Raw genomic sequence first — 24,925 nt, 5'->3', positions numbered from 1 at the left:
TTCCCTCTTTTCCCCCTTTTCCCCATTTCTCTTTTCCCCTTTCCCCTTCCATTTTCCCCTTCCTTTTCCCCTTTTCCCCTTCCCTTTCCCCCCTTTCCCCCCCTTTTTTCCCCTTTCCCCCTTTCCCCTTCCCTTTTCCCCCTTTTTCCCCTTTCCCCCCTTTCCCCCCTTTTTCCCCTTTTTCCCCTTTTCCCCCTTTTCCCTTTTTTCCCCCTTTTTTCCCACCTCGCCGTCATTCCCACCACTCCGGCAGGGAAGGGATGTTCCTCCCCTGACGCCGCCGAGTCTCTCCTGAGGATGTCCGCGCTCCCCGACCCGCTGGGGCGGCCCCGCAGCAGCTCCTCCCGCAGCCTCCCCGGCACCCTGGAGGCCACGGACACCCCGGACCGGGACCCCCAGGACCCCCGGGATCCCCGGGATCACCACCGGGATCACCACCGGGATCACCACCACCGGGAGGAGGAGGAGGAGGAGGAGGAGGAGGAGGAGACGCGCATCCTCAAGGTTTGCTTCTACAGCAACAGCTGCAACCTGGGCAAGAACTTCAAGCTGGTCAAGTGCTCCGTGGCCACCGAGATTCGGGTAGGCGGGAATTCTCGGGGCGGGAATTGATTTTTTTTTTTTTCAGTAAGTGATTCCATGGGGATCCCCCCCTCACCAGATCCCTGGCGTTCGTCTCGCCCAGGAGGTGATCTCACAGAATCCCTGCTCACCAGATCCCTCTCTCTTTTTTCCCCCTGGAGTTGATCCCATGGAATTCCCCCCTCACCAGATCTCCTGGTGTTTTCCCCCCCAGGAATTGATCCCTGTTTTCCCCCCTCCCCAGGAGGTGATCCCCCCTCACCAGATCCCTGATTTTACCACCCCCCCCTCCCTCCTAAGAGTTGATCCCTCTTTTTTCCCCCAGGAGTCAATCCCTTTTTTTCATCTCCCAGGAGGTGATCCCACAGAATCCCTCTCACCAGATCCCTGGGGTTTTCCCCCCAGGAATTGATTACTCCTTCCCCCCCCCCCCCCCCCCAAAGAAGTTGATCCCATGGAATTCCCTCTCACCAGATCCCTGGGGTTTTTTTTCCCTGAGGATTTGATCCCACGGGATCCCCCCTCACCAGATCCCTGGTTTTCCCCCCCAGGAGGCAATTCCATGGAATTCCCACTCACTAGATCCCTGGTTTTTTCCCCCAGGAGTTGATACCTGTTTTTCCCCCTCCATGAGTTGGTCCCACAGGATCCCGCTCACCCGATCCCTGTTTTTATCCCCACCCCCCTTATTACCAGGCGTTGATCCCACAGGATCCCCCCTCACCAGATCCCTGGAGTTTTATCCCTCGGGGGTTGATCCCTGTTTTCCCCATCCAGCAGTTGATCCCACAGGATCCCCCTCACCAGATCCCTGTTTTTATTTCCCCCCTCCCCAGGAGCTGATCCCTCCTTTTTTTCTCCCAGGAGTTGATTCCTCCCCCCTCCCCATCCCCCCCATCCCCAGAGTTGATCCCTCTTTTTCCTCTCTCCAGGAGGTGATGCCATGGGATCCCTGCTCATGAGAGCCCCTGGTTTTTCCCCCCTGGAGTTGATTCCTGGTTTTTTCCCCCTCAGGAGTTGATCCTCCCTCACCAGATCCCTGATCTTACACACACACACACACACACACACACCCCAGAGTTGATCCCTCTTTTTCTTTCTCCAGGAGGTGATCCCATGGGATCCCCCCTCACCAGATCCCTGTTCCCCCCCCCTCTCCCACCCCTGGATTTGATCCCACAGGATCCCCACTCACCAAATACCTGTTTTTTCCCCCAAGACATGATCCCATAGGATCCCTGCTCACCAGATTGCTTTTTCCCCCCAGGAGTTGATCCCACAGAATCCTTGCTCACCAGGTCCCTATCCCCACCCCCACCCCCCTGGAGTGGATCCCCCCTCACCAGATCCCTGGTTTTTTGCCCCAGGAGTTGATCCCTCTTCATCCCCCACCCCGAGGATTGATCCCACAGGATCCCGCTCACCCGACCCCTGTTTTTACCCCACCCCCCCCCCTTATTACCAGGAGTTGATCCCACAGGATCCCCACTCACCAGATCCCTGGGGTTTCATCCCTCAGGAGTTGATCCCTGTTTTCCCCATCCAGGAGGTGATCCCACTGCATTCCCCCCTCAGCAGATCCCTGTTTTTATTTCCCCCTTCCCAGGAGTAGATCCCTCCTTTTTTTTCTCCCAGGAATTGATCTCTCTTTTCACGCCCACCAGGAGTTGAACCCTGTTTCCCCCCCCCTTCCCAGCAGTTGATCCCACAGGATCCCACTCACCAGATCCTTGGATTTTCCCCCAGCAGTTGATCCCACAGGATCCCCGCTCACCAGATCCCTGGAGTTTTATCTGTCAGGAGTTGATCTCTTTTTTCCCCCACCCCAGGAGTTGATCCCACAGGATCCCCCCCCCTCACCAGATCCCTGGGGTTTCATCCCTCAGGAGTTGATCCCTGTTTTCCCCATCCAGGAGGTGATCCCACTGCATTCCCCCGTCACCAGATCCCTGTTGTGGGTTTCTTTGTGGGGTTTTTTCCCCCGAGGAGTTGATCACGTGGGATCCCCACTTGTCCCGTTCTCGGCTGTTTTTGATGGCCTGGGAAGGCTCGGGATGGCCCTGGGACAGCCCGCGCTCCAAAGGACGAAAGGAGTCTTCAGGTTTTTTCTCTCTTTTCAGTGTTTATCAGTTTTTATCTACAAGATTTTCTCCCCTCCCAACAGAGGCCTGCACAGCGCGTCGGCCATGAGCACACTGAGAGCCCTCGGGGCGGTCACTTGTCTTTATACCCAAAAACTACGTATAAGATATTTACCTTTTCTCCCCAATGCCTTTCACCCTTATTGACCAGTGCACTTTCAGTAAGAGCCAATCCCAAAGTGGCACCACCACCACCACAGAAGATGGAGGCCAAGAAGAAGAAGAAGAAGAAGGACAGGACACGCCCCAATTCCTCCATTTTACTTCTCTAGACCCCCCCTGTACCAAGATTCCAAAACCTGTGTTTCGCACTATAATTAACCCATCCCTCCATGGTCATTTCCCACCCTTCAGGTGGATCTCCATGGTCATTTCCCACCCTTCAGGTGGATCTCCATGGTCATTCCCAACCCTTGAGGTGGATCTCCATGGTCACTCCCAACCCTTGAGGTGGATCTCCATGGTCATTCCCAACCCTTGAGGTGGATCTCCATGGTCATTCCCAACCCTTGAGGTGGATCTCCATGGTCATTTCCCACCCTTCAGGTGGATCTCCATGGTCACTCCCAACCTTTGAGGTGGCTCTCCATGGTCATTCCCAACCCTTGAGGTGGATCTCCATGGTCATTTCCCAACCCTTCAGGTGGATCTCCATGGTCATTCCCAACCCTTGAGGTGGATCTCCATGGTCATTTCCCAACCCTTGAGGTGGATCTCCATGGTCATTCCCAACCCTTGAGGTGGATCTCCATGGTCATTTCCCAACCCTTCAGGTGGATCTCCATGGTCATTCCCAACCCTTGAGGTGGATCTCCATGGTCACTCCCAACCTTTGAGGTGGATCTCCATGGTCATTCCCAACCCTTGAGGTGGATCTGTGTTTCACACTATAATTAACCTATCCCTCCATGGTCACTCCCAACCCTTGAGGTGGATCTCCATGGTCATTCCCAACCCTTGAGGTGGATCTCCATGGTCATTTCCCACCCTTGAGGTGGATCTCCATGGTCATTCCCAACCCTTGAGTTGGATCTCCATGGTCATTTCCCACCCTTCAGGTGGATCTCCATGGTCATTCCCAACCCTTCAGGTGGATCTCCAGGGTCACTCCCAACCCTTCAGGTGGATCTCCATGGTCATTTCCCACCCTTCAGGTGGCTCTCCATGGTCATTCCCAACCCTTGAGGTGGATCTGTGTTTCACACTATAATTAACCTATCCCTCCATGGTCATTCCCAACCCTTGAGATGGATCTCCATGGTCATTTCCCACCCTTGAGATGGATCTGTGTTTCCCACTACAATTAACCCATCCCTTCACCATTTATCCCCGTGAGATCCTCCCATCCTCACACAGGCGTCGTCTCCCGTGCAGGACCCAAGTCCAGCCACCAGACACTTCTGGCAACGTTCCAGGACCTCCGAGCCCCCCGAGGGTTGTCTCGGTGACTCTGCGCATCAGGGCTGCTGCGCTGAGATCCCACGGGATCCCACTCACCCGATCCCCGTTTTCCCCTCCCCACGCAGGAGGTGATCCGCTCCATCCTGCAGAGCGGGCGCATCGGGCCGGACGTGCGTCTGTGCGAGTGCTACGGGCTGCGCCTCAAGCACGTCAAGTCCAGCGAGCTGCACTGGCTGCACCCGCTGCTCACCGTGGGCCAGGCGCAGCGCAAGTACGAGAGCCTGCACCTGGAGGCCGAGTGGAGGTGCTGGCACTGTCCCCGTTGTCCCCACCGTGTCCCCACATTGTCTCCTTTGTCCCCGTTGTCCCCACATTGTCCCCACATTATCCCCACGTTGTCCTCATTGTCCCCTTTGTCCCCATTGGCCCCATTGTCCCCATTGTCGCCGTTGTCCCCACGTTGTCCCCACGTTGTCCCCATTGTCCCCACATTGCCGCTGTTGTCCCCGTTGTCCCCGTTGTCCCCATTGTCCCCACATTGTCCCCATTGTCCCCATTGTCCCCACTATCCCCTTTGTCCCCATCGTCCCCATTGTCCCCGTTGTCCCCACATTGTCCCCACATTGTCCCCATTGTCCCCACATTGTCCCCTTTGTCCCCATTGGCCCCATTGTCCCCATTGTCGCCGTTGTCCCCACATTGTCCCCACGTTGTCCCCATTGTCCCCACATTGCCGCTGTTGTCCCCGTTGTCCCCACATTGTCCCCACATTGTCCCCATTGTCCCCATTGTCCCCACTATCCCCTTTGTCCCCATCGTCCCCATTGTCCCCGTTGTCCCCACATTGTCCCCACATTGTCCCCATTGTCCCCACATTGTTCCCTTTGTCCGCACATTGTCCCCACATTGTCCCCATTGTCCCCACATTGTCCCCACATTGTCCCCACATTGTCCCCATTGTCCCCATTGTCCCCACTATCCCCTTTGTCCCCATCGTCCCCATTGTCCCCGTTGTCCCCACATTGTCCCCACATTGTCCCCATCGTCCCCATTGTCCCCATTGTCCCCACATTGTCCCCACATTGTCCCCTTTGTCCCCATTGTCCCCACTATCCCCTTTGTCCCCATCGTCCCCATTGTCCCCGTTGTCCCCACATTGTCCCCACATTGTCCCCATTGTCCCCACATTGTCCCCTTTGTCCCCATTGGCCCCATTGTCCCCATTGTCGCCGTTGTCCCCACATTGTCCCCACGTTGTCCCCATTGTCCCCACATTGCCGCTGTTGTCCCCGTTGTCCCCACATTGTCCCCACATTGTCCCCATTGTCCCCATTGTCCCCACTATCCCCTTTGTCCCCATCGTCCCCATTGTCCCCGTTGTCCCCACATTGTCCCCACATTGTCCCCATTGTCCCCACATTGTTCCCTTTGTCCGCACATTGTCCCCACATTGTCCCCATTGTCCCCACATTGTCCCCACATTGTCCCCACATTGTCCCCATTGTCCCCATTGTCCCCACTATCCCCTTTGTCCCCATCGTCCCCATTGTCCCCGTTGTCCCCACATTGTCCCCACATTGTCCCCATTGTCCCCTTTGACCCCATTGTCCCCACATTGTCCCCACATTGTCCCCTTTGTCCCCACATTGTTCCCTTTGTCCCCACATTGTCCCCACATTGTCCCCATTGTCCCCACATTGTCCCCACATTGTCCCCACATTGTCCCCTTTGTCCCCATTGTCCCCACATTGTCCCCACGTTGTCCCCATTGTCCCCTTTGTCCCCATTGGCCCCATTGGCTCCATTGTCCCCTTTTTCCCCACATTGTCCCCATTGCCCCCTTTGTCCCCACATTGTCCCCTTTGTCCCCACATTGTCCCCTTTGTCCCATTGTCCCCATTGTCCCCTTTGTCCCCTTTGTCCCCTTTGTCCCCACATTGTCCCCTTTGTTCCATTGTCCCCATTGTCCCTTTTGTCCCCTTTGTCCCATTTGTCCCATTCTTCCCATTTTCCCATTGTCCCCATTGTCCCCACATTGTCCCCACATTGTCCCCTTTATCTCTTTGTCCCCTTTATCCCCATTGTCCCCACATTGTCCCCATTGGCCCCATTGTCCCCTTTGTCCCCACTGTCCCCATTGTCCCCACATTGTCCCCTTTGTTCCCGTTGTCCCCACATTGTCCCCATTGTCCCCTTTGTCCCCACATTATCCTCTTTGTCCCGTTTGTCCCTATTGTCCCAATTGTTCCCATTGTCCCCTTTGTTCCTGCTGTCCCCACATTGTCTCCATTGTCAGCATTGTCCCCACATTGTCCCCACATTGTCCCCATTGTCCCCACATTGTCCCCTTTGTCCCCTTTGTCCCATTGTTCCCATGGTCCCATTGTCCCCATTCTCCCCATTCTCCCCTTTGTCCCCATTGTCCCCACATTGTCCCCTTTGTCCCCTTTGTCCCATTGTCCCCATTGTCCCCATTGTCCCCCTTTCCCCTTTGTCCCCACATTGTCCCCACATTGTCCCCTTTGTCCCCTTTTCCCCTTTGTGCCCATTGTCCCCTTTGTCCCCACATTGTCCCCATTGTCGCCGTCGTCCCCGCTGTCCCCGGTGGTGGCATCACGGGGGGGTTTTGGTGTCCCCACCCAGGTACGACCTGCAGATCCGGTACCTGCCCGAGGATTTCCTGGAGAGCCTCAAGGAGGACCGGACCACGCTGCTCTACTTCTACCAGCAGGTCAGGGCTGCTCCGGGGACCCCGGATTCCCGGCATTCCCGAAATTCACGGAATTCTCGAAAAAATTCCCAAAATCCCTGAAATTCCCGGAATTCCTGAAATTCTGGAAATTCCGGAAATTCCTGAAATTTCCAGAATTCCCTAAATTCCCACAATTCCCACAATTCATGAACTTCCCAAAATTCCCGGAATTCCCGGAATTCCCGGAATTCCCGAAAAAATTCACGACATTCCCCCCAAAAATTCACGAAATTCCAAAAATTCCCAAAAATCCCGAAATTCATGAACTTTCCAAAATTCCCAAAATTCCCAAAAATTCCAAAATTCCCAAAATTCCCGAAAAAATTCCCAAAATTCCCCTGAAAAAATTCACAAAATTCCCCCCCCAGAAATTCCCGAAATTCCCGAAGTTCCCGAAATTCCTGAAATTCCCGGAATTCCCGAGGTTTTGGCGGCTTGGGGTGGCGGTGGTGGCACCGTCCTGGTGGTGGGAATGGTCAGTGGGACGTCCAGGGATGCTCAGGGACATCCAGGGATGGCCTGTCACCATCTCTGTCACAGCCCCCTGCTGTCCCCGCTGTCCCCACTGTCCCCATTGTCCCAGCGGTGACGCGCTGTCCCTGGGTGTCCCTGGGTGTCCCTGGGTGTCACCACTGTCCCTGCTGTCCCCATTGTCCCCAGTGTCCCCATGGTGAAGCGCTGTCCCTGGGTGTCCTGAGTGTCCCCACTGTCCCCATTGTCCCAGCGGTGATGTGCTGTCCCTGGGTGTCCCCTGGGTGTCCCCTGGGTGTCCCCACTGTCCCCGCTGTCCCTCAGGTGTCCCCATTGTCCCTGTGGTGATGCCCTGTCCCCCAGTGTCCCTGAGCAGCCCTGGGTGTCCTGGATGTCCCCAACTGTCCCCATTGTCCCCGCGGTGACACGCTGTCCCTGGGTCTCCCTGGTGTCCCTGGGTGTCTCCTGCTGTCCCCTGCTGTCCCCTGCTGTCCCTCGGTGTTCCCACTGTCCCCATTGTCCCCGCGGTGACATGCTGTCCCTGGGTGTCCCGGTGTCACCACTGTCCCTGCTGTCCCTGCGTGTCCCCGGGTGTCCCTGCTGTCCCCACTGTCCCCACTGTCCCCGCGGTGATACGCTGTCCCTGCGTGTCCCCAGGTGTCCCCACTGTCCCCACTGTCCCCGTGGTGACGCACTGTCCCTGGGTGTCCCTGGGTGTCCCCGGGTGGCCCCACTGTCCCCATTGTCCCCGCGGTGACGCTGTCCCTACTGTCCCCAAATCTGTCCCTACTGACCCCACTGTCCCCATTGTCCCCAGGGTGACACTCCGTCCCCCACTGTCCCCCGGCTGTCCCAGATGTCCCCATTTTTTGTCCCCGTGGTGACACGCTGTCCCCTGCTGTCCCCATTGTGCCCCCTGACGCGCCGTCCCTGGGTGTCCCCACTGTCCCCACTGTCACACACACTGTTCCAGGGTGTCCCCGCTGTCCCCCGGCTGTCCCTGGTGTCCCTACTCTCCCCAGTGTCCCCATTGTCCCCACAGTGACGCGCTGTCCCTGGGCCTCCCTGGTGTCCCTGGGTGTCACCACTGTCCCTGCTGTCCCTGCTGTCCCTGGGTGTCCCCACAGTGACACACTGTGCCCGGGTCTCCCTGGTGTCCCTATTGTCCCCTGCTGTCCCCTGCCATCCCCTACTGTCCCCTGATGTCCCCGGGTGGCCCCACTGTCCCCATTGTCCCCGCGGTGACGCACTGTCCCTGGGTGTCCCTGGGTGTCCCTGGGTGTCCCTGGGTGTCCCTGGGTGTCCCCACTGTCCCCACTGTCCCCGTGGTGACGCACTGTCCCTGGGTGTCCCTGGGTGTCCCTGGGTGTCCCTGGGTGTCCCTGGGTGTCACCACTGTCCCCACTGTCCCCTGGGTGTCCCCAGTGTCCCTGGTGTCCCCACTGTCCCCTGGGTGTCCCTGGGTGTCCCCACTGTCCCCTGGGTGTCCCTGGGTGTCCCCAGTGTCCCCAGTGTCCCCACTGTCCCCTGGGTGTCCCTGGGTGTCCCCACTGTCCCCTGGGTGTCCCCAGTGTCCCCAGTGTCCCCACTGTCCCCTGGGTGTCCCCAGTGTCCCCGCTGTCCCCTGGGTGTCCCCACTGTCCCCTGGGTGTCCCCACTGTCCCCTGGGTGTCCCTGGGTGTCCCCAGTGTCCCCACTGTCCCCGCTGTCCCCAGCTCCGCAGCGAGTACATGCAGAGCTACGCCAGCAAGGTCAGCGAGGGCATGGCGCTGCAGCTGGGCTGCCTCGAGCTCCGGTACCGTGTCACCTGTGTCCCCTCATGTCCCCTCATGTCCCTTTGTGTCCTCTGTGTTCGCCTCATGTCCCCCTGTGTCCCCTGTCCCTGTGTCTTTGTGTCCCTGTGTCACTCTGTCCCTGTCCCCTTGTGTCCCTGGCGCTGCAGCTGGGCTGCCTCCAGCTCAGGTACGGTGTCACCTGTGTCCCCTCATGTCCCCTGATGTCCCTTTGTGTCCCCTGGTGTCCCCTGGTGTCCCCTGGTGTCCCCCGTGTCCCCTGCCCCTTATGTCTTTGGGTCACTTTGTCCCTGTGTCACTCTGTCCCTGTCCCCTTGTGTCCCTGGCGCTGCAGCTGGGCTGCCTCCAGCTCAGGTACGGTGTCACCTGTGTCCCCTAATGTCCCCTGGTGTCCCCTGGTGTTCCCTCTGTGTCCCTTTGTGTCCCCTGTCCCTTGTGTCTCTGTATCCCCTTGTGTCACTTTGTGTCACTTTGTCCCCTTCTGTCCCCAGCGCTGCAGCTGGGCTGCCTCGAGCTCAGCTACAGTCCCTTGTGTCACCTGTGTCCCCTCCTATCCCCTGGTGTCCCTTTGTGTCCCCTGGTGTCCCCTGGTGTCCCCTGTCCCTTGTCCCTTTGTGTCACTTTGTCCCCTTGTCCCCTTGTGTCCCTGGTGCTGCAGGTGGGCTGCCTCCAGCTCAGGTATGGCTGTCCCCTGGTGTCCCCATGTGTCCCCTGGTGTCCCTTTGTCCCCATGTGTCCCCTTGTCCCCTGGCCCTGTGTCTTTGTATCTTTATGTCTCTGTGTCATTTTGTCCCTGTATCTCCTTGTCACCTGATGTCCCCTGTGTCTCCTCCTGTCCCCTGATGTCCCCCTGTGTCCTCTGATGTCCTTTGCGTCCCCTCCTGTCCCCTGGTGTCCCCCCATGTCCCCTCCTGTCCCCTAGTGTCTCCTGTGTCCCTTTGTCCCCATGTGTCCCCTTGTCCCCTGGCCCTGTGTCTTTGTGTCTTTCTGTCCCCGTGTGGTTTTGTCCCTGTGGCCTTGTCCCCTGCTGTCCCCTGCCCCTTGTGTCCCTGTGTCACTTTGTGCCCTTGTCCCCTTGTGTACCTGGCGCTGCAGCTGAGCTGCCTCCAGCTCAGGTACGACTGTCCCCTGATGTCCCCTGGTGTCCCTTTGTGTCCCCTGGTGTCCCCTGTTTCCGTGTGTCCTTGTGTCTCCGTGTTGTTTTGTCCCTGTGTCCCCTTGTCCCCATGTGTCCCCTGGCCCTGTGTCCCTTTGTGTCCCCGTGTCTCCTTGTTCCCTTGTGTCCCCCGGCCCTGTGTCCTTGTGTGTCCTTGTGTGTCCCTGTGTCCCCTTGTCCCCTTGTGTCCCCGTGTCCCCATGTGTCCCTCTGTCCCTGTGAACCTGCGTCTTTGTGTCCCCATGTCCCCTGTCCACGTCCCTTGTCCCCATGTGCCCTGGCCCTGTGTCCCAGTGTCTTTGTGTCCATGTATCCTTGTGTCCTTGTGCCCCTGTGTGTTTCTGTCCCCGTGTCCCCTGTCCCTGTGTCCCCTTGTCCCTGTGTGTCCCTCTGTCCCTGTGTCTTTGTGTCTCACTGTCCCCTGTCCCCTTGTGTCTCCAGGCCTGGTTTCCCCTTCTCCCCATGTGTCCCCTGGCCCCATGTCCTCTGGTCCGGTGTCCCTGTGTCCCCTTGTCCCCACGTTCCCTGTCCCTGTGTCTTTGTGTCCCTATGTTCCCTGTGAACCTGTGTCCTTCTGTCCTTCTGTCTTCGTGTCCCCCTGTCCCTGTGTCCCTTGTCCCCATGTCCTCTGTGTCCTTCTGTCCTTGTGGGTTTGGGGAGGGAAGTTCCAGCTCCTTTGGGGGTGGCAGGAGGGCCTGGGGGACATGGAGGGACATGGGGGACATGGAGGGACATGGGGACATAGGGGGCATGGGGAGATGGAGGGACATGGGGACATGGGAGACATGAAGAGGTGGGGCACATGGTGGGGACGTGGAGAGACATGGGGACATGGAGAGACATGGAGGGACATAGGGGGCATGGGCAATGTGGGGACAGGGGGGATGTGGGGGACATGGAGGGACATGAGGACGTGGAGACATGGAGGACATGGGGACATGGGGACATGGGGACATGGGGGGCATGGAGGGACATGGCAAACATGGAGACATGGGGGACATGGAGGGACATTGGGACATGGGGGACATGGGGAGCATGAGGGACATGGAGGGATGTGGAAGGACATGAGGGACATGGAGGACATGGAGGGACATGGAGGACATGAGGGACACAGGGATGTGGGGACATGGAGGGACATGGGGGAACTTGGAGGGACAGGGGGACGTGGGAGGATGGAGGGATGGGGGATATTGAATCATGGGGGACATGAGGATGTGGAGGGACATGGGGACATGGAGACAAGGGGGTCATGAGGGAAATAGGGGACATGGAGACATGGGGGACATGAGGACATGGAGGGACATGGGGACATGGAGGGACGTTGGGGACATGTGGGATATGGGGGACATGGGGGATATGGAGACGTGGGGCATGTGGTGGGGACATGGAGACATGGAGGGACCTGGGGACATAGAGGGACATGGGGACATGGGGGACATGGGGGACATGGAGGAACATGGAGGGACAGGGAATATGGAGATGGAGGGACATGGGGGACATGGGGACATGGGGGACACAGGGGACATGGAGGAACATGGGGACATGGGGGACATGGGGACAGGGGGGACATGGGGACATGGGGACATGGGGACATGGGGGACACAGGGGACATGGAAGAACATGGGGACATGGGGGACCTGGGGGCATGGGGGACATGGGGGTCATGGAGGACATGGGGGATGTGGGAACATGGGGGACATGGGGACATGGGGGACATGGGGACATGGGGACATGGGGGACACAGGGGGCATGGAGGAACATGGGGACATGGAGGGACATGAGGGACACTGGGACGTGGGGTCATGAAGGACATGAGGCACATGGAGGAAAATGGGGACAAGGGGAACACGAGGGACATGGAGGAATGGGGAATATGACAATGGGGGGACATGGGTGACATGGGGGATGTGGGGAGACGGGTGACATGGGGACATGGAGGGACTTGGGGACATGGAGGGACATGAGGGACACTGGGACATGGGGACATGAAGGACATGAGGGGCATGGAGGGACATGGAGACATGGGAGTCATGAGGGTCATGGAGGGGCATGGAGGGACATTGGGACATAGGGACATGGGGGACATGGAGGGACATGGAGGGACATGAAGGACACAGGGATGTGGGGACACGGGGACATGAAGGACATGGGGACATGGGGACATGATGCCATGGTGGCCTGTGTCACGGGCTGGTGTCCCCGTGTGCCTGTCCCCAGGAGGTTCTACAAGGACTTGAGGGATGTGGGGACATGGGGGGACATGGAGGCACATGGACATGGGGACATGCGGACACGGGGGCATGGGGACATGGGGACACAGGGACATGGGGGACATGGTGCCATGTGTCACAGGCTGTGTCCCTGTCCCCAGGAGGTTCTACAAGGACATGAGGGATGTGGGGACATGGGGACATGGAGGGACATGGGGACATGGGGGACATGGTGCCATGTGTCAGGGTCTGTGTCCCTGTCCCCTGTCCCCAGAAGGTTCTACAAGGACATGGGGGATGTGGGGACATGGGGACATGGAGGGACATGGGGGACATGGGGGACACAGAGTGACATGGGTGACATTGGGACATGGAGGGACATGGACATGAAGGACATGGGGACATGGGGGACATGGGGGACATGGTGCCATGTGTCAGGGTCTGTGTCCTTGTCCCCTGTCCCCAGAAGGTTCTACAAGGACATGGGGGATGTGGGGACACGGGGACATGGAGGGACATGGGGACATGGAGGGACATGGGGGACACAGAGTGACATGGGTGACACTGGGACATGGAGGGACATGGACATGGGGACCTGGGGGACATGGGGACATGGGGGACATGAGGCCGTGTGTCACAGGCTGTGTCCCCTGTCCCCAGGAGGTTCTACAAGGACATGCCCCAGAACGCGCTGGACAAGAAATCCAACTTCGAGTTCCTGGAGTGAGTCCAGCCCAGAGCCACCGCCCGACCCTGGGGCTGGGGACACACTGAGGGCCTTCCTCGCCCTCCTCATCCTCATCGTGATCTTCATCATCTTCAGCATCCTCCTGCAATTCCTCATCCTTCTCATCTTCATCATCCTCCTCAATCTCCTCATCCTCCTCATCATCCTCATCTTCACCATCCTCATCATCTTCATCATCTTCATCATCCTCCTAATCTTCATCATCCTTCTCTTCTTCATCATCCTTCTCATCCTCCTCATCCTCCTCATCCTCCTCATCCTCCTCATCCTCCTCATCTTCATCATCCTCGTCATCCTCCTGCTACTCCTCACTCCTCATCCTGCTATTCCTCATCCTCCTCATCCTCCTCTTCCTCCTCATCTTTGTCATCCTGCAATTCCTCATCCTCCTCATCTTCCTTATCTTCCTCCTCGTCCTACTGCATCTTCTCATCCTCCTCATCCTCCTCATCCTCCTTATCCTCCTCACTCTCCTCATCGTCATCATCCTCCTGATGCTCCTGATGCTCCTCATCCTCTTCATCCTCCTCATTCTCCTGCTACTCCTCATCTTCCTGATGCTCCTCAACCTCCTCATCTTCATCATCCTCCTCATCTTCATCATCCTCCTCATCTTCATCATCCTCCTGTGGTTCCTCATCCTCCTGCAGCTCTTCATCCTCCCACATCTCCTGATCCTGATCCTCCTCATCCTCCTCCCCCTCATCTTCATCATCCTCCTCATCCACCTCATCCTCCTCATCTTCCTTATCTACCTCCTCATCCTCCTTCTGTTACTCCTCATCCTCCTCATCTTCCTCCCGCTACTCCTCATCCTTCTTATCCTGTTACTCCTCATCCTCCTCTTATTCATCATCATCCTCCTCATCCTGCTCATCTTCCTCATCCTTCTAATCCTCTTCATCCTCTTCATTCTCCTGCTACTCCTCATCCTCCTCATCTTCATCATCCTCCTGTGGCTCCTCACCCTCCTCATCCTCCCTCATCTCCTCATCCCCCCCGTTCCTCCCGGGCTCCCCCTCAGCCCCGCTCCCCTCCTCTTTGGGATGGGAATTCCCGCTGACATTCCCGGCATTCTCTGTCCCTCCATGGGAAGGAGGTGGGGCTGGACCTCTGCTCCTGCTTCTCCTCATCCTCCTCATCCTTCTCATCCTCCTCCTGTTACTCCTTATCCTCCTCATCTTCATCATCCTCCTCATGTTCCTTATCTTCCTCCTCATTCTCCTGCTGCTCCTCATCCTCCTCATCCTCCTCATCTTCATCATCCTCCTCATGTTCCTTATCTTCATTCTCTTCATTCTCTTCATTCTCTTCATTCTCCTCATTCTCCTGCTACTCCTCATCCTCCTAATGCTCCTCATCCTCCCTCATCCTCCTGCAACTCCTTATCCTCCTTCATCCTCCTCATCCTCCCTCATCTCCTCATCCCCCCCGTTCCTCCCGGGCTCCCCCTCAGCCCCGCTCCCCTCCTCTTTGGGATGGGAATTCCCGCTGACATTCCCGGCATTCTCTGTCCCTCCATGGGAAGGAGGTGGGGCTGGACCTCTGCTCCTGCTACTCCTCATCCTCCTCATCTTCATCATCCTCCTCCTGCTACTCCTCATCCTCTTCATTCTCCACATCCTCCTCATCCTCCTCATCTTCATAATCCTCCTCATCTTCATCATTCTCCTGCTACTCCTCTCATCCTTGCTCAACTCCTCATCCTCCTCATCTTCATAATCCTCCTCCTGCTACTCCTCATCCTCCTGATGCTCCTCATCCTCCTCGTCCTCTTCATCCTCCTCATCCTCCTCATTCTCGTCACCCTCCTCATCTTCCTTATCTTCTTGCTCATCATCCTCATCTTCCTTATCTTCCTCCTCATCCTCCTGCAGCTCCTCGTTGTCCTCGTCTTCCTCATTCTGTTCATCCTCCTCCTGCTACTCCCCAACCTTCTCATCCTCCTCATCTTCATCATCCTCCTCATCTTCCTTATCTTCCTCCTCATCCTCCTGCCATTCCTCATCCTCCTCATCTTCATCATCCTCCTCATCCTCCTCATTCTCCTCATCCTCCTCATCCTCCTCATCTTCATCATCCTCCTCATGTTCCTTATCTTCCTCTTCATTCTCCTGCTGCTCCTCATCCTCCTCATCCTCCTCATCTTCATCATCCTCCTCATGTTCCTTATCTTCCTCTTCATTCTCCTGCTACTCCTCATCCTCCTAATGCTCCTCATCCTCCCTCATCCTCCTGCAACTCCTTATCCTCCTTCATCCTCCTCATCCTCCCTCATCTCCTCATCCCCCCCGTTCCTCCCGGGCCCCCCCTCAGCCCCGCTCCCCTCCTCTTTGGGATGGGAATTCCCGCTGACATTCCCGGCATTCTCTGTCCCCTGCAGGAAGGAGGTGGGGCTGGACCTCTGCTCCTGCTACTCCTCATCCTCCTCATCTTCATCATCCTCCTTATCCTTTTCATCCTCCTCCTGTTACTCCTTATCCTCCTCATCTTCATCATCCTCCTCATGTTCCTTATCTTCCTCCTCATTCTCCTCCTACCCCTCATCCTCCCGATGCTCCTCATTTTCCTCATCCTCCCTCATCTCCTCATCCTTCTCATCCTCCTGCTATTCCTCATCCTCCTCATCCTCCTCATCTTCCTCATCCTCCTCATCTTCCTCATCCTCCTCATCCTCCTCATCCTCCTCATCCTCCTCATCCTCCTCAGTCTCCTGCTACTCTTCATCCTCCACATCTTCATCATCCTCCTGCAGCTCCCCATCCTCCTCATCTTCCTCATTTTCCTCATTCTCCTGCAGCTCCCCATCCTCCTCATCTTCCTCATTCTCCTCATCCTCCTGATGCTCCTCTTCCTCCTCATCCTCCTCATTCTCCTCATCCTCCTGCAGCTCCCCATCCTCCTCATCTTCCTCATTCTCCTCATCCTCCTGATGCTCCTCTTCCTCCTCATCCTCCCTCATCTCCTCATCCTCCTCATCCTCGCTCATCTCCTCATCCCCCGTCCCCTCCCCTCCTGGCTGTTCTGGATATTCCCGCTGACATTCCCGGCATTCTCTGTCCCCTGCAGGAAGGAGGTGGGGCTGGACCTGTTCTTCCCCAGCCAGATGCTGGAGAACCTCAAGGTGAGGGACACCTGGGTGTGGCACGGCTGTGGCACCAGGGACATGTGTGACCACGCCCCGCGTGTCCAAGTGTCCATGTGTGTGTCTGTGTGTCCATGTGAGTGTCCATATGTGTGTGTCCCTGTGTGTCCGTGTGTCCATGTCCATGTGTGTCCCTGTGTGTCCATGTGTCTGTGTACCTGTGTCCGTGTCTCCTTGTGTGTCCGTGTGTCCATGTGTGTCTGTGTGTGTCCTTGTCTGTGTCCCTCTGTGTGTCCATGTGTCAGTGTGTCCCTCTGTGTCCCTGTGTGTCCATGCGTCCATGTGTCTGTGTGTCCATCTTTGTCTGGATGTCCGTGTGTCTCTGTGTGTCCATGTGTCAGTGTGTCCCTCTGTGTCCGTGTGTCCATGCGTCCATGTGTCTGTGTGTCCATCTTTGTCTGGATGTCCGTGTGTCTCTGTGTGTCCATGTGTCAGTATGTCCCTCTGTGTCCCTGTGTGTCCATGCGTCCATGTGTCTGTGTGTCCATCTTTGTCTGGATGTCCGTGTGTCTCTGTGTGTCCATGTGTCAGTGTGTCCCTCTGTGTCCCTGTGTGTCCATGCGTCCATGTGTCTGTGTGTCCATCTTTGTCTGGATGTCCGTGTGTCTCTGTGTGTCCCTGTGTGTCCTTGTGTCCCTCTGTGTCCCTGTGTGTCCATGCGTCCATGTGTCTGTGTGTCCATCTTTGTCTGGATGTCCGTGTGTCTCTGTGTGTCCCTGTGTGTCCGTGTGTCTGTGTGTGTGTCCCTGTGTGTCCATGTATCCCTATCTCCTTGTGTGTCCATGTGTCCCTGTGTCCATGTGTGTGTCTGTGTGTCCCTCTGCGTGTCCCTGTGTCCATGTATGTCCCCTGTGTGTCCCCTGTGTGTGTCCCTGTGTGTCCCTGTGTATCCGTGTGTCCCTGTGTATGTCCTTGTGTGTCTGTGTGTCCGTGTGTCCCTGTGTATGTCCTTGTGTGTCTGTGTGTCCACGTGTCTGTGTGCCCATATGTGTCCCTCTGTGTGTGTCCATGTGTCCCTGTGTGTCTCTGTGTGTCCTTGTGTCCCTGTGTGTCCATGTGTGTCCGTGTGTCCTTGGGTGTCCATGTGTCCATGTGTCTGTGTGTCCATCTTTGTCTGGATGTCCGTGTGTCTCTGTGTGTCCCTGTGTGTCCGTGTGTCTGTGTGTGTGTCCCTGTGTGTCCATGTGTCCCTATCTCCTTGTGTGTCCTTGTGTCCCTGTGTCCCTGTGTCCGTGTGTGTGTCTGTGTGTCCCTCCGCGTGTCTCTGTATGCCCATGGTGTCCATATGTCCATGGGTGTCCATGTGTCTGTGTGTCCATGTGTGTCTGTATGTCTGTGTGTCCCTCTGTGTGTCCATGTATGTCCCCTGTGTGTCCCCTGTGTGTCCCCTGTGTGTCCCTGTGTGTCCATGTGTCCATGTATCCCTCTGTGTCCACGTGTGTCCGTATGTCCATGTCTCCTTGTGTGTCCCTGTGTGTGTCCGTGTGTGTCACTGTGTGTCTGCGTGTCCCTCTATGTGTCCACGTGTCCCTGTGTCTGTGTGTCCATGTGAGTGTCCATATGTGTGTCCCTGTGTGTCCCTGTGTGTCCCTGTGTGTCCTTCTGTGCGTCCCTGTGCCCCTATCCCCCCACAGCTCCTATGTTCATGTGTCCGCTCCCATCCTGGTGTTCCCATATTGGATACCGCCGCCATCCCGGCATTCCCGTACCCCACACTGCCCCATTCCCAATGTTTCCATATCCCATACCATTCCCATCTCCCTGTTCCCATATCCTATACCGTGTCCATCCCGCTGTTCCCATATCCAACGCCCTGTTCCCATATCCCATGCCATCCCCATCCGGATGTTCCTGCACCCCACACTGCCCCCATTCCAGCATTCCCATACCCCACACCACCCCCATCCCACCGTTTCCGTACCCGATGCTGCATCCATCCCGGTGTTCCTGTATCCGCTACCATCCCCATCCTGGTGTTCCCGTATTGGACACTGTGTCCATCCTGGTGTTCCCATATCCCACACCGCCCTGATCCCGGTGTTTCCAAACCTGACACCGTGTCCATCCCACATTCCCATATCCAACACCCTGTTCCTGTATCCAACACCACGTCCATCCTGGTGTTCCCATATCGCACACCGCCTCCATCCTGGCATTCCCAAACCCAACACTGTGTCCATCCTGCCGTTCCCATATCCAATGCCCCATTCCCATATCCCACTCAGCCCCAATCCCAGTGTTCCTGTAGCCAGCACCATGTCCATCCCACTGTTCCTATATCCAACACTGTGTCCATCCCAGTGTTCCCAAACCTAACACCATCTGCATCCTGGTGTTCCTGTATCCCACACTGGCCCCATCCCAGCGTTCCCAAACCCAACACCGTGTCCATCCTGCTGTTCCTATATCCAATGCCCTGTTCCTGTATCTACCACCATGTCCATCCCCCTATTCCCATATCCCACCCCAATCCCGGCATTCCCGTTCCCATTCCTGATGTCCCGGTGGTGTTCCGTCAGCCGCGGCAGCTGCAGAAGATGATCCTGCAGATGTTCGAGCAGTATGCCTTCACCCCCATCCTGGTGTTCCCAAACCCAACACTGTGTCCATCCCACCATTCCCAAATCCAACACCAAATTCCCATATCCAACACTGTCCATCCCAGCATTCCCGTACCCTACACTGTCTCCATCCCAGTGTTCCCAAACCCAACATCGTGTCCATCCCACTGTTCCTGTATCCAACGCCCCATTCCCATATCCCACCCCAATCCCGGCGTTCTCGTTCCCGATGTCCCACTGTTGTCCCATCAGCCGCGGCAGCTGCGGAAGATGATCCAGCAGACGTTCCAGCAGTACGCGCTGCTGCGGGAGGAGGAGTGCATCCTGAAATTCCTGCACACCCTGAGCACCTTCGCCCCCATCGATCAGGAAAGCTTCCGATGCCAGCTCGTCGTGAGTGACCGGAAACGGGATATGGGATTTTGAATATGGGATATGGGATATGGGATATGGGATATGGGATGTGGGATGTGGGAGATGGGATGTGGGATGTGGGATGTGGGATGTGGGATATGGGATATGGGATATGGGATATGGGATTTGGGATATGGGATATGGGATATGGGATATGGGATATGGGATATGGGATAGGGGATATGGGATGTGGGATGTGGGATATGGGATAGGGGATGTGGGATATGGGATAGGGGATAGGGGATATGGGATGTGGGATGTGGGATATGGGATAGGGGATGTGGGATATGGGATAGGGGATGTGGGATGTGGGATATGGGATATGGGATATGGGATATGGGATATGGGATGTGGGATATGGGATATGGGATAGGGGATATGGGATATGGGATATGGGATGTGGGATAGGGGATATGGGATGTGGGATGTGGGATATGGGATAGGGGATGTGGGATGTGGGATGTGGGATATGGGATAGGGGATGTGGGATGTGGGATGTGGGATATGGGATAGGGGATGTGGGATGTGGGATGTGGGATATGGGATAGGGGATATGGGATATGGGATAGGGGATGTGGGATATGGGATATGGGATTTGGGATATGGGATTTGGGATATGGGATATGGGGGGATATGGGATATGGGATGTGGGATGTGGGATATGGGATATGGGATATGGGATATGGGATATGGGATGTGGGATATGGGATATGGGATATGGGATATGGGATGTGGGATGTGGGATATGGGATATGGGATAGGGGATATGGGATATGGGATATGGGATATGGGATATGGGATACGGGATGTGGGATATGGGATATGGGATAGGGGATATGGGATATGGGATGGGGTGTGATGGGATATGGCATATGGGATGGGACACACTTGGAACAGACGTGGCAGATGGCAATAGAATGGGGCAGAGTGAGCTGGAGATGGGATGAGGGCAGGGTTGGGATTTAATGGAGAGGGATTGGGATGGAGCCTGACCTTTGGGAATGCCCCTCATACCAAATCCCGCTCCTGCTCCTGCTGCCCCCAGCAAGGATGGAACATCACCGTGGACCTGGTGATCGGCCCTAAGGGCATCCGCCAGGTGACCAGCACGGACACCAAGGTGGGAATTCCAGCTGGGAATTGGGAACTGTCCCCTCAGGGTCAGGGATGAAACCTCCCACAGATGGAATTCCTGATTAATTCCCCCCTTCCCAGCCCACCTGCCTGGCAGAATTCCGGGATATCAAATCCATCCGGTGCTCCACCACAGAGGATGGACAGGCTCTGCTGCAGCTGGGGCTGGGCGGGACCCCCCAGGTGAGGAACTGGGAGAGAATTCCTGGGAATGTCGTATCCCATATCCCATGTACCACATCCCATATCCCATATCTCATCCCACATCCCATATCTCCTATCCCGTATCCCACATCCGACATCCCACATCCCATATCCCATATCCCATATCCCATATCCCATATCCCATATCCCCTATCCCCTATTCCATATCTCATATCCCATATCCCATATCCCATATCCCATATCCCATATCCCCTATCCCATATCCCATATCCTGTATCCCATATCCCCTATCCCATATCCCATATCCCATATCCCATATCCCATATCCCATATCCCCTATCCCATATCCCATATCCTGTATCCCACATCCCATATTCCATATCCCATATCCCCTATCCCCTATCCCATATTCCATATCTCATATCCCATACCGGTATCCCATATCCCATATCCCATATCCCCTATCCCCTATTCCATATCTCATATCTCATATCCCATATCCCATATCCCCTATCCCATATCCCATATCCCATATCCCATATCCCATATCTTTGGTGTTATCCTGGGTGTCATGGAATACTGGGATGGGTGGTTTTGCAAAAGTGAGATTGGGCAGAAGGGGTGACCCCCATCCATGGGGTGGGCAGGATGGGATTTGGGACAAGGGGTGACCCCGATCCATGGGATGGGATCAGGGAGAAGGGGTGACCCTGATCCATGGGATACGGGGATGGGATTGAGGAGAAGGGGTGACCCTGATCCATGGGATGGGATCGGGGTGAAGGGGTGACCCTGATCCATGGGATGATGAGATGGGATTGGGGAGAAGGGGTGACCCCGATCCATGGGGTGGGACTGGGGAGAGGGGGTGACCCCGATCCATGGGATGCTGGGATTGGGGAGAAGGGGTGACCCCGATCCATGGGATGGGTGGGATGGGATCGGGCAGAAGGGGTGACCCCGATCCATGGGATGCCGGTATGGGATCAGGGAGAAGGGGTGACCCCGATCCATGGGATAATGGGATTGGGCAGAAGGGGTGACCCCAATCCCATGTTCCCATCCCGTTATTCCCAGTCGCTGTCGATCCGGACGTCGTCGCTGGCCGAGGCGGAGAACATGGCCGACCTCATCGACGGTTACTGCCGGCTCCAGGGGGGCACGGAGACATCGCTGATCGCCTTCCCCAGGAAAGGTGGGAATGGGGCACGGTGGGGTAGAGGGATTGGGGTGGGGTAATGGGATAATGGGGTAATGGGATAATGGGATAATGGGATATGGGATAATGGGGTAATGGGATGGAATGGGATAATGGGATAATGGGATAATGGGATAATGGGATAATGGGATAATGGGGTAATGGGATGGAATGGGATAATGGGATAATGGGATAATGGGATAATGGGATAATGGGATATGGGATAATGGGGTAATGGGATGGAATGGGATAATGGGATAATGGGATAATGGGATAATGGGATAATGGGATATGGGATAATGGGATATGGGATAATGGGGTAATGGGATGGAATGGGATAATGGGATAATGGGGTAATGGGATAATGGGATAATGGGGTATGGGATTATGGGATATGGGATAATGGGATAATGGGATAATGGGATAATGGGGTGGGATGGGATCCATGGGATATGGGATCCAGGGGATGGGATAATGGGATGGGATGGAGAGAAAGGATGGAGATACAGGGGGATAATGGGATGATGGGATAATGGGATAGTGGGATAATGGGGTAATGGGATAGTGGGATAATGGGGTAATGGGATAATGGGATGGGATCAATAGGATGGGATCAAGGAGATGGGATAATGGGGTGGGATCCATGGGATAATAGGATGGGATGGGATGGGATGGGATGGGATTCATGGGACAGGATGGGATGGGATCCATGAGATGGGGTGGGGTGGGATGGGATGGGATGAGATCCATCAGATGGGATGGAATGGGATGAGATCAATGGGATGGAATCAATTGATTGGGATCATGGGATGGGATTGGGATGGAATGGGATAATGGGATAAAGAAATGGGATGGGATCCATGGGATGAGATCCATGGGATGGGATTGGGATGGGATCGATGGGATGGCATCCATGGGATAGGATGGGGTGGGATAATGGGATGGGATGGTATCCAGGGGATGGGATCCATGGGATGACATGGAGTTAATGGGATGGGGTGGGATGGGATGCATGGGATGGGATTGGGATGGGATGGGATCAATGGGATGGGATTGGAATGGGATCCATGGGATGAGGTGAAGTTAATGGGATGGGATGGGATGGGATCCATGGGATGGGATGGGATGGGATGGGATGGGATGGGATGGGATGGGATGGGATCCAGGGGATGGGATCCATGGGATGACATGGAATTAATGGGATGGGGTGGGATGGGATGCATGAGATGGAATCCATGCGATGGAATGGGATTGGCATGGGAGGGATGGGATAATGGGATGAGATGGGAAGGGATGGGATTGGGATGGGAATGAGATTGGGATGGGATTGGGATGGGATTGGGATGGGATGGGACCTTTCCCCATCCTCCCCGCAGACCGCGAGAAGAGGATCAGCCTCCCGCAGATCCCGGCCCCGTGAGTGATCCCGACCCTTTTCCCAGGATTCCCGTTCCCATCGCGGGGTCGGGATCCCGTTCCCATTCCCCATTCCCCATCCCTGATCCCACTCCCTGACCCTGTTCCCACCCTCAGGAATCTCGGCGAGAGGTTCTCCACGCTGTCCCACAGCGTCAGCGGCGGTGAGTCCATCCCCGTTCCCACCATCCCGGTCTGGGACACGTTCCGTGCGGGATTCAGGAATTCTGGACACCCCCAGATCTTCTCCAGAGGGTTGGGATGCATCCAAGCATCCTTGAGGAGCACCAGACCCTCTGGAGATGCTGGAGGACCACCAAGCTTCCTGATCCCATTCCCGTATCCCGTTTTTTTCCCCCAGATTCCGAAATTTATGCGGAAATCCTGGACGAGTCCTCGAGGCCGAGATCTGGAAGTAGGTGATTCCCATGGGGTTTCTCCAGCAGTTCCTCCTGCCCATCCCAAATTCCTGTCCCAGGCTCACCAAAGCTCTCAGAAGGTCCTCGGGGAGCTGGGATGATGGAGATGGGAGGATCCATGGATGATGTAGGAATTTTGGAGATGAGAGGCACCATGGATCCTCATGGATCCTCATGGATGGAGATGGATTGTCACGGCTCCTCATGGATCCTCATGGATGGAGATGGGAGGATCCATGGATCCATGTGGGAATTTTGGAGATGGCAGGATCCATGCACCCTCATGGATCCTCATGGATCATCATGGATCTTTGTGGATGGAGATGGGAGGATCCATGGAACCTCATGGATCCTCATGGATTGAGAGAGCAGCATCCATGGATCCTCATGGATGGAGAAAGCAGGATCCATGGATCATCACAGATCCTCATGGATCCTCATGGATGGAGGTGGGAGGATCCATGGATCCATGTGGGAATTTTGGAGAGTACGGGATCCATGGATCCTCACGGATCCTCATGGATGGGGAGGACAGAATCATGGATTGTCATGGCTCCTCACAGATCCTCATGCATTGTCATGGATGGAGAGGGCAGGATTCATGGATGCTCATGGATCTTCATGGATGGACAGAGCAGGATCTGTGGATCCTTGTGGGAATGATGGAGAGGGCAGGATCTATGGATCTTCACAGATCCTCATGGATCCTCATGGATGGAGAGGGCAGGATCCATGGATCCTCATGGATGGAGATGGCAGAATCCATTGATCCTCACAGATCCTCATGGATCTTCATGGATGGAGATTGCAGAATCCATGGATCCTCACAGATCCTCATGGATCTTCATGGATGGAGATGACAGGATCCATGGATCCTCACAGATCCTCATGGATCTTCATGGATGGAGATGACAGGATCCATGGCTCCTCACAGATCCTCATGGATCTTCATGGATGGAGATGGCAGAATCCATGGATCCTCACAGATCCTCATGGATCTTCATGGATGGAGATGGCAGAATCCATGGATCCTTGTGGGAATATGGGAGGGGGCAGGATCCATGGATCCTCATGGATGGAGATGGATTGTCACGGTTCCTCATGGATCCTCACGGACCTTCATGGATGGAGATGGGAGGATCCATGGCTCCTTGCGGGAATATTGGAGAGGGCAGGATCCATGGATCCTCACAGATAATAATGGATCTTCATGGATGGA

At 55.9% G+C, this 24,925-nt stretch overlaps 1 protein-coding gene across 1 annotated transcript in view; it reads left to right on the top strand.

Moving 5' to 3' along the window:
- Positions 1–432: 432 nt before the first annotated feature.
- Positions 433–24,925, top strand: part of PTK2B (protein tyrosine kinase 2 beta) — a gene marked incomplete at its 3' end in the record, with an annotated part of 43,122 nt that continues 18,629 nt past the window's right edge. Inside the window, 13 exon segments of the mRNA XM_054295116.1 lie at positions 433–582; positions 4,250–4,428; positions 6,768–6,855; positions 9,063–9,142; positions 13,167–13,229; positions 16,324–16,378; positions 19,213–19,353; positions 20,420–20,494; positions 20,590–20,691; positions 21,751–21,868; positions 23,248–23,287; positions 23,405–23,451; positions 23,649–23,702. Of these exon segments, the coding sequence (XP_054151091.1) occupies positions 9,078–9,142; positions 13,167–13,229; positions 16,324–16,378; positions 19,213–19,353; positions 20,420–20,494; positions 20,590–20,691; positions 21,751–21,868; positions 23,248–23,287; positions 23,405–23,451; positions 23,649–23,702 (760 nt within the window).

The sequence above is a fragment of the Melozone crissalis genome, unplaced genomic scaffold, assembly GCF_028551555.1.
Source record: "Melozone crissalis strain CALT ecotype California unplaced genomic scaffold, PUWL_Pcris_2 ptg000520l_1, whole genome shotgun sequence".
NCBI classification, from domain to species: domain Eukaryota; kingdom Metazoa; phylum Chordata; class Aves; order Passeriformes; family Passerellidae; genus Melozone; species Melozone crissalis.
The sequence above is the reverse complement of the archived record's forward strand: the minus strand, read 5'-3'. Positions and strand labels throughout refer to the sequence as shown.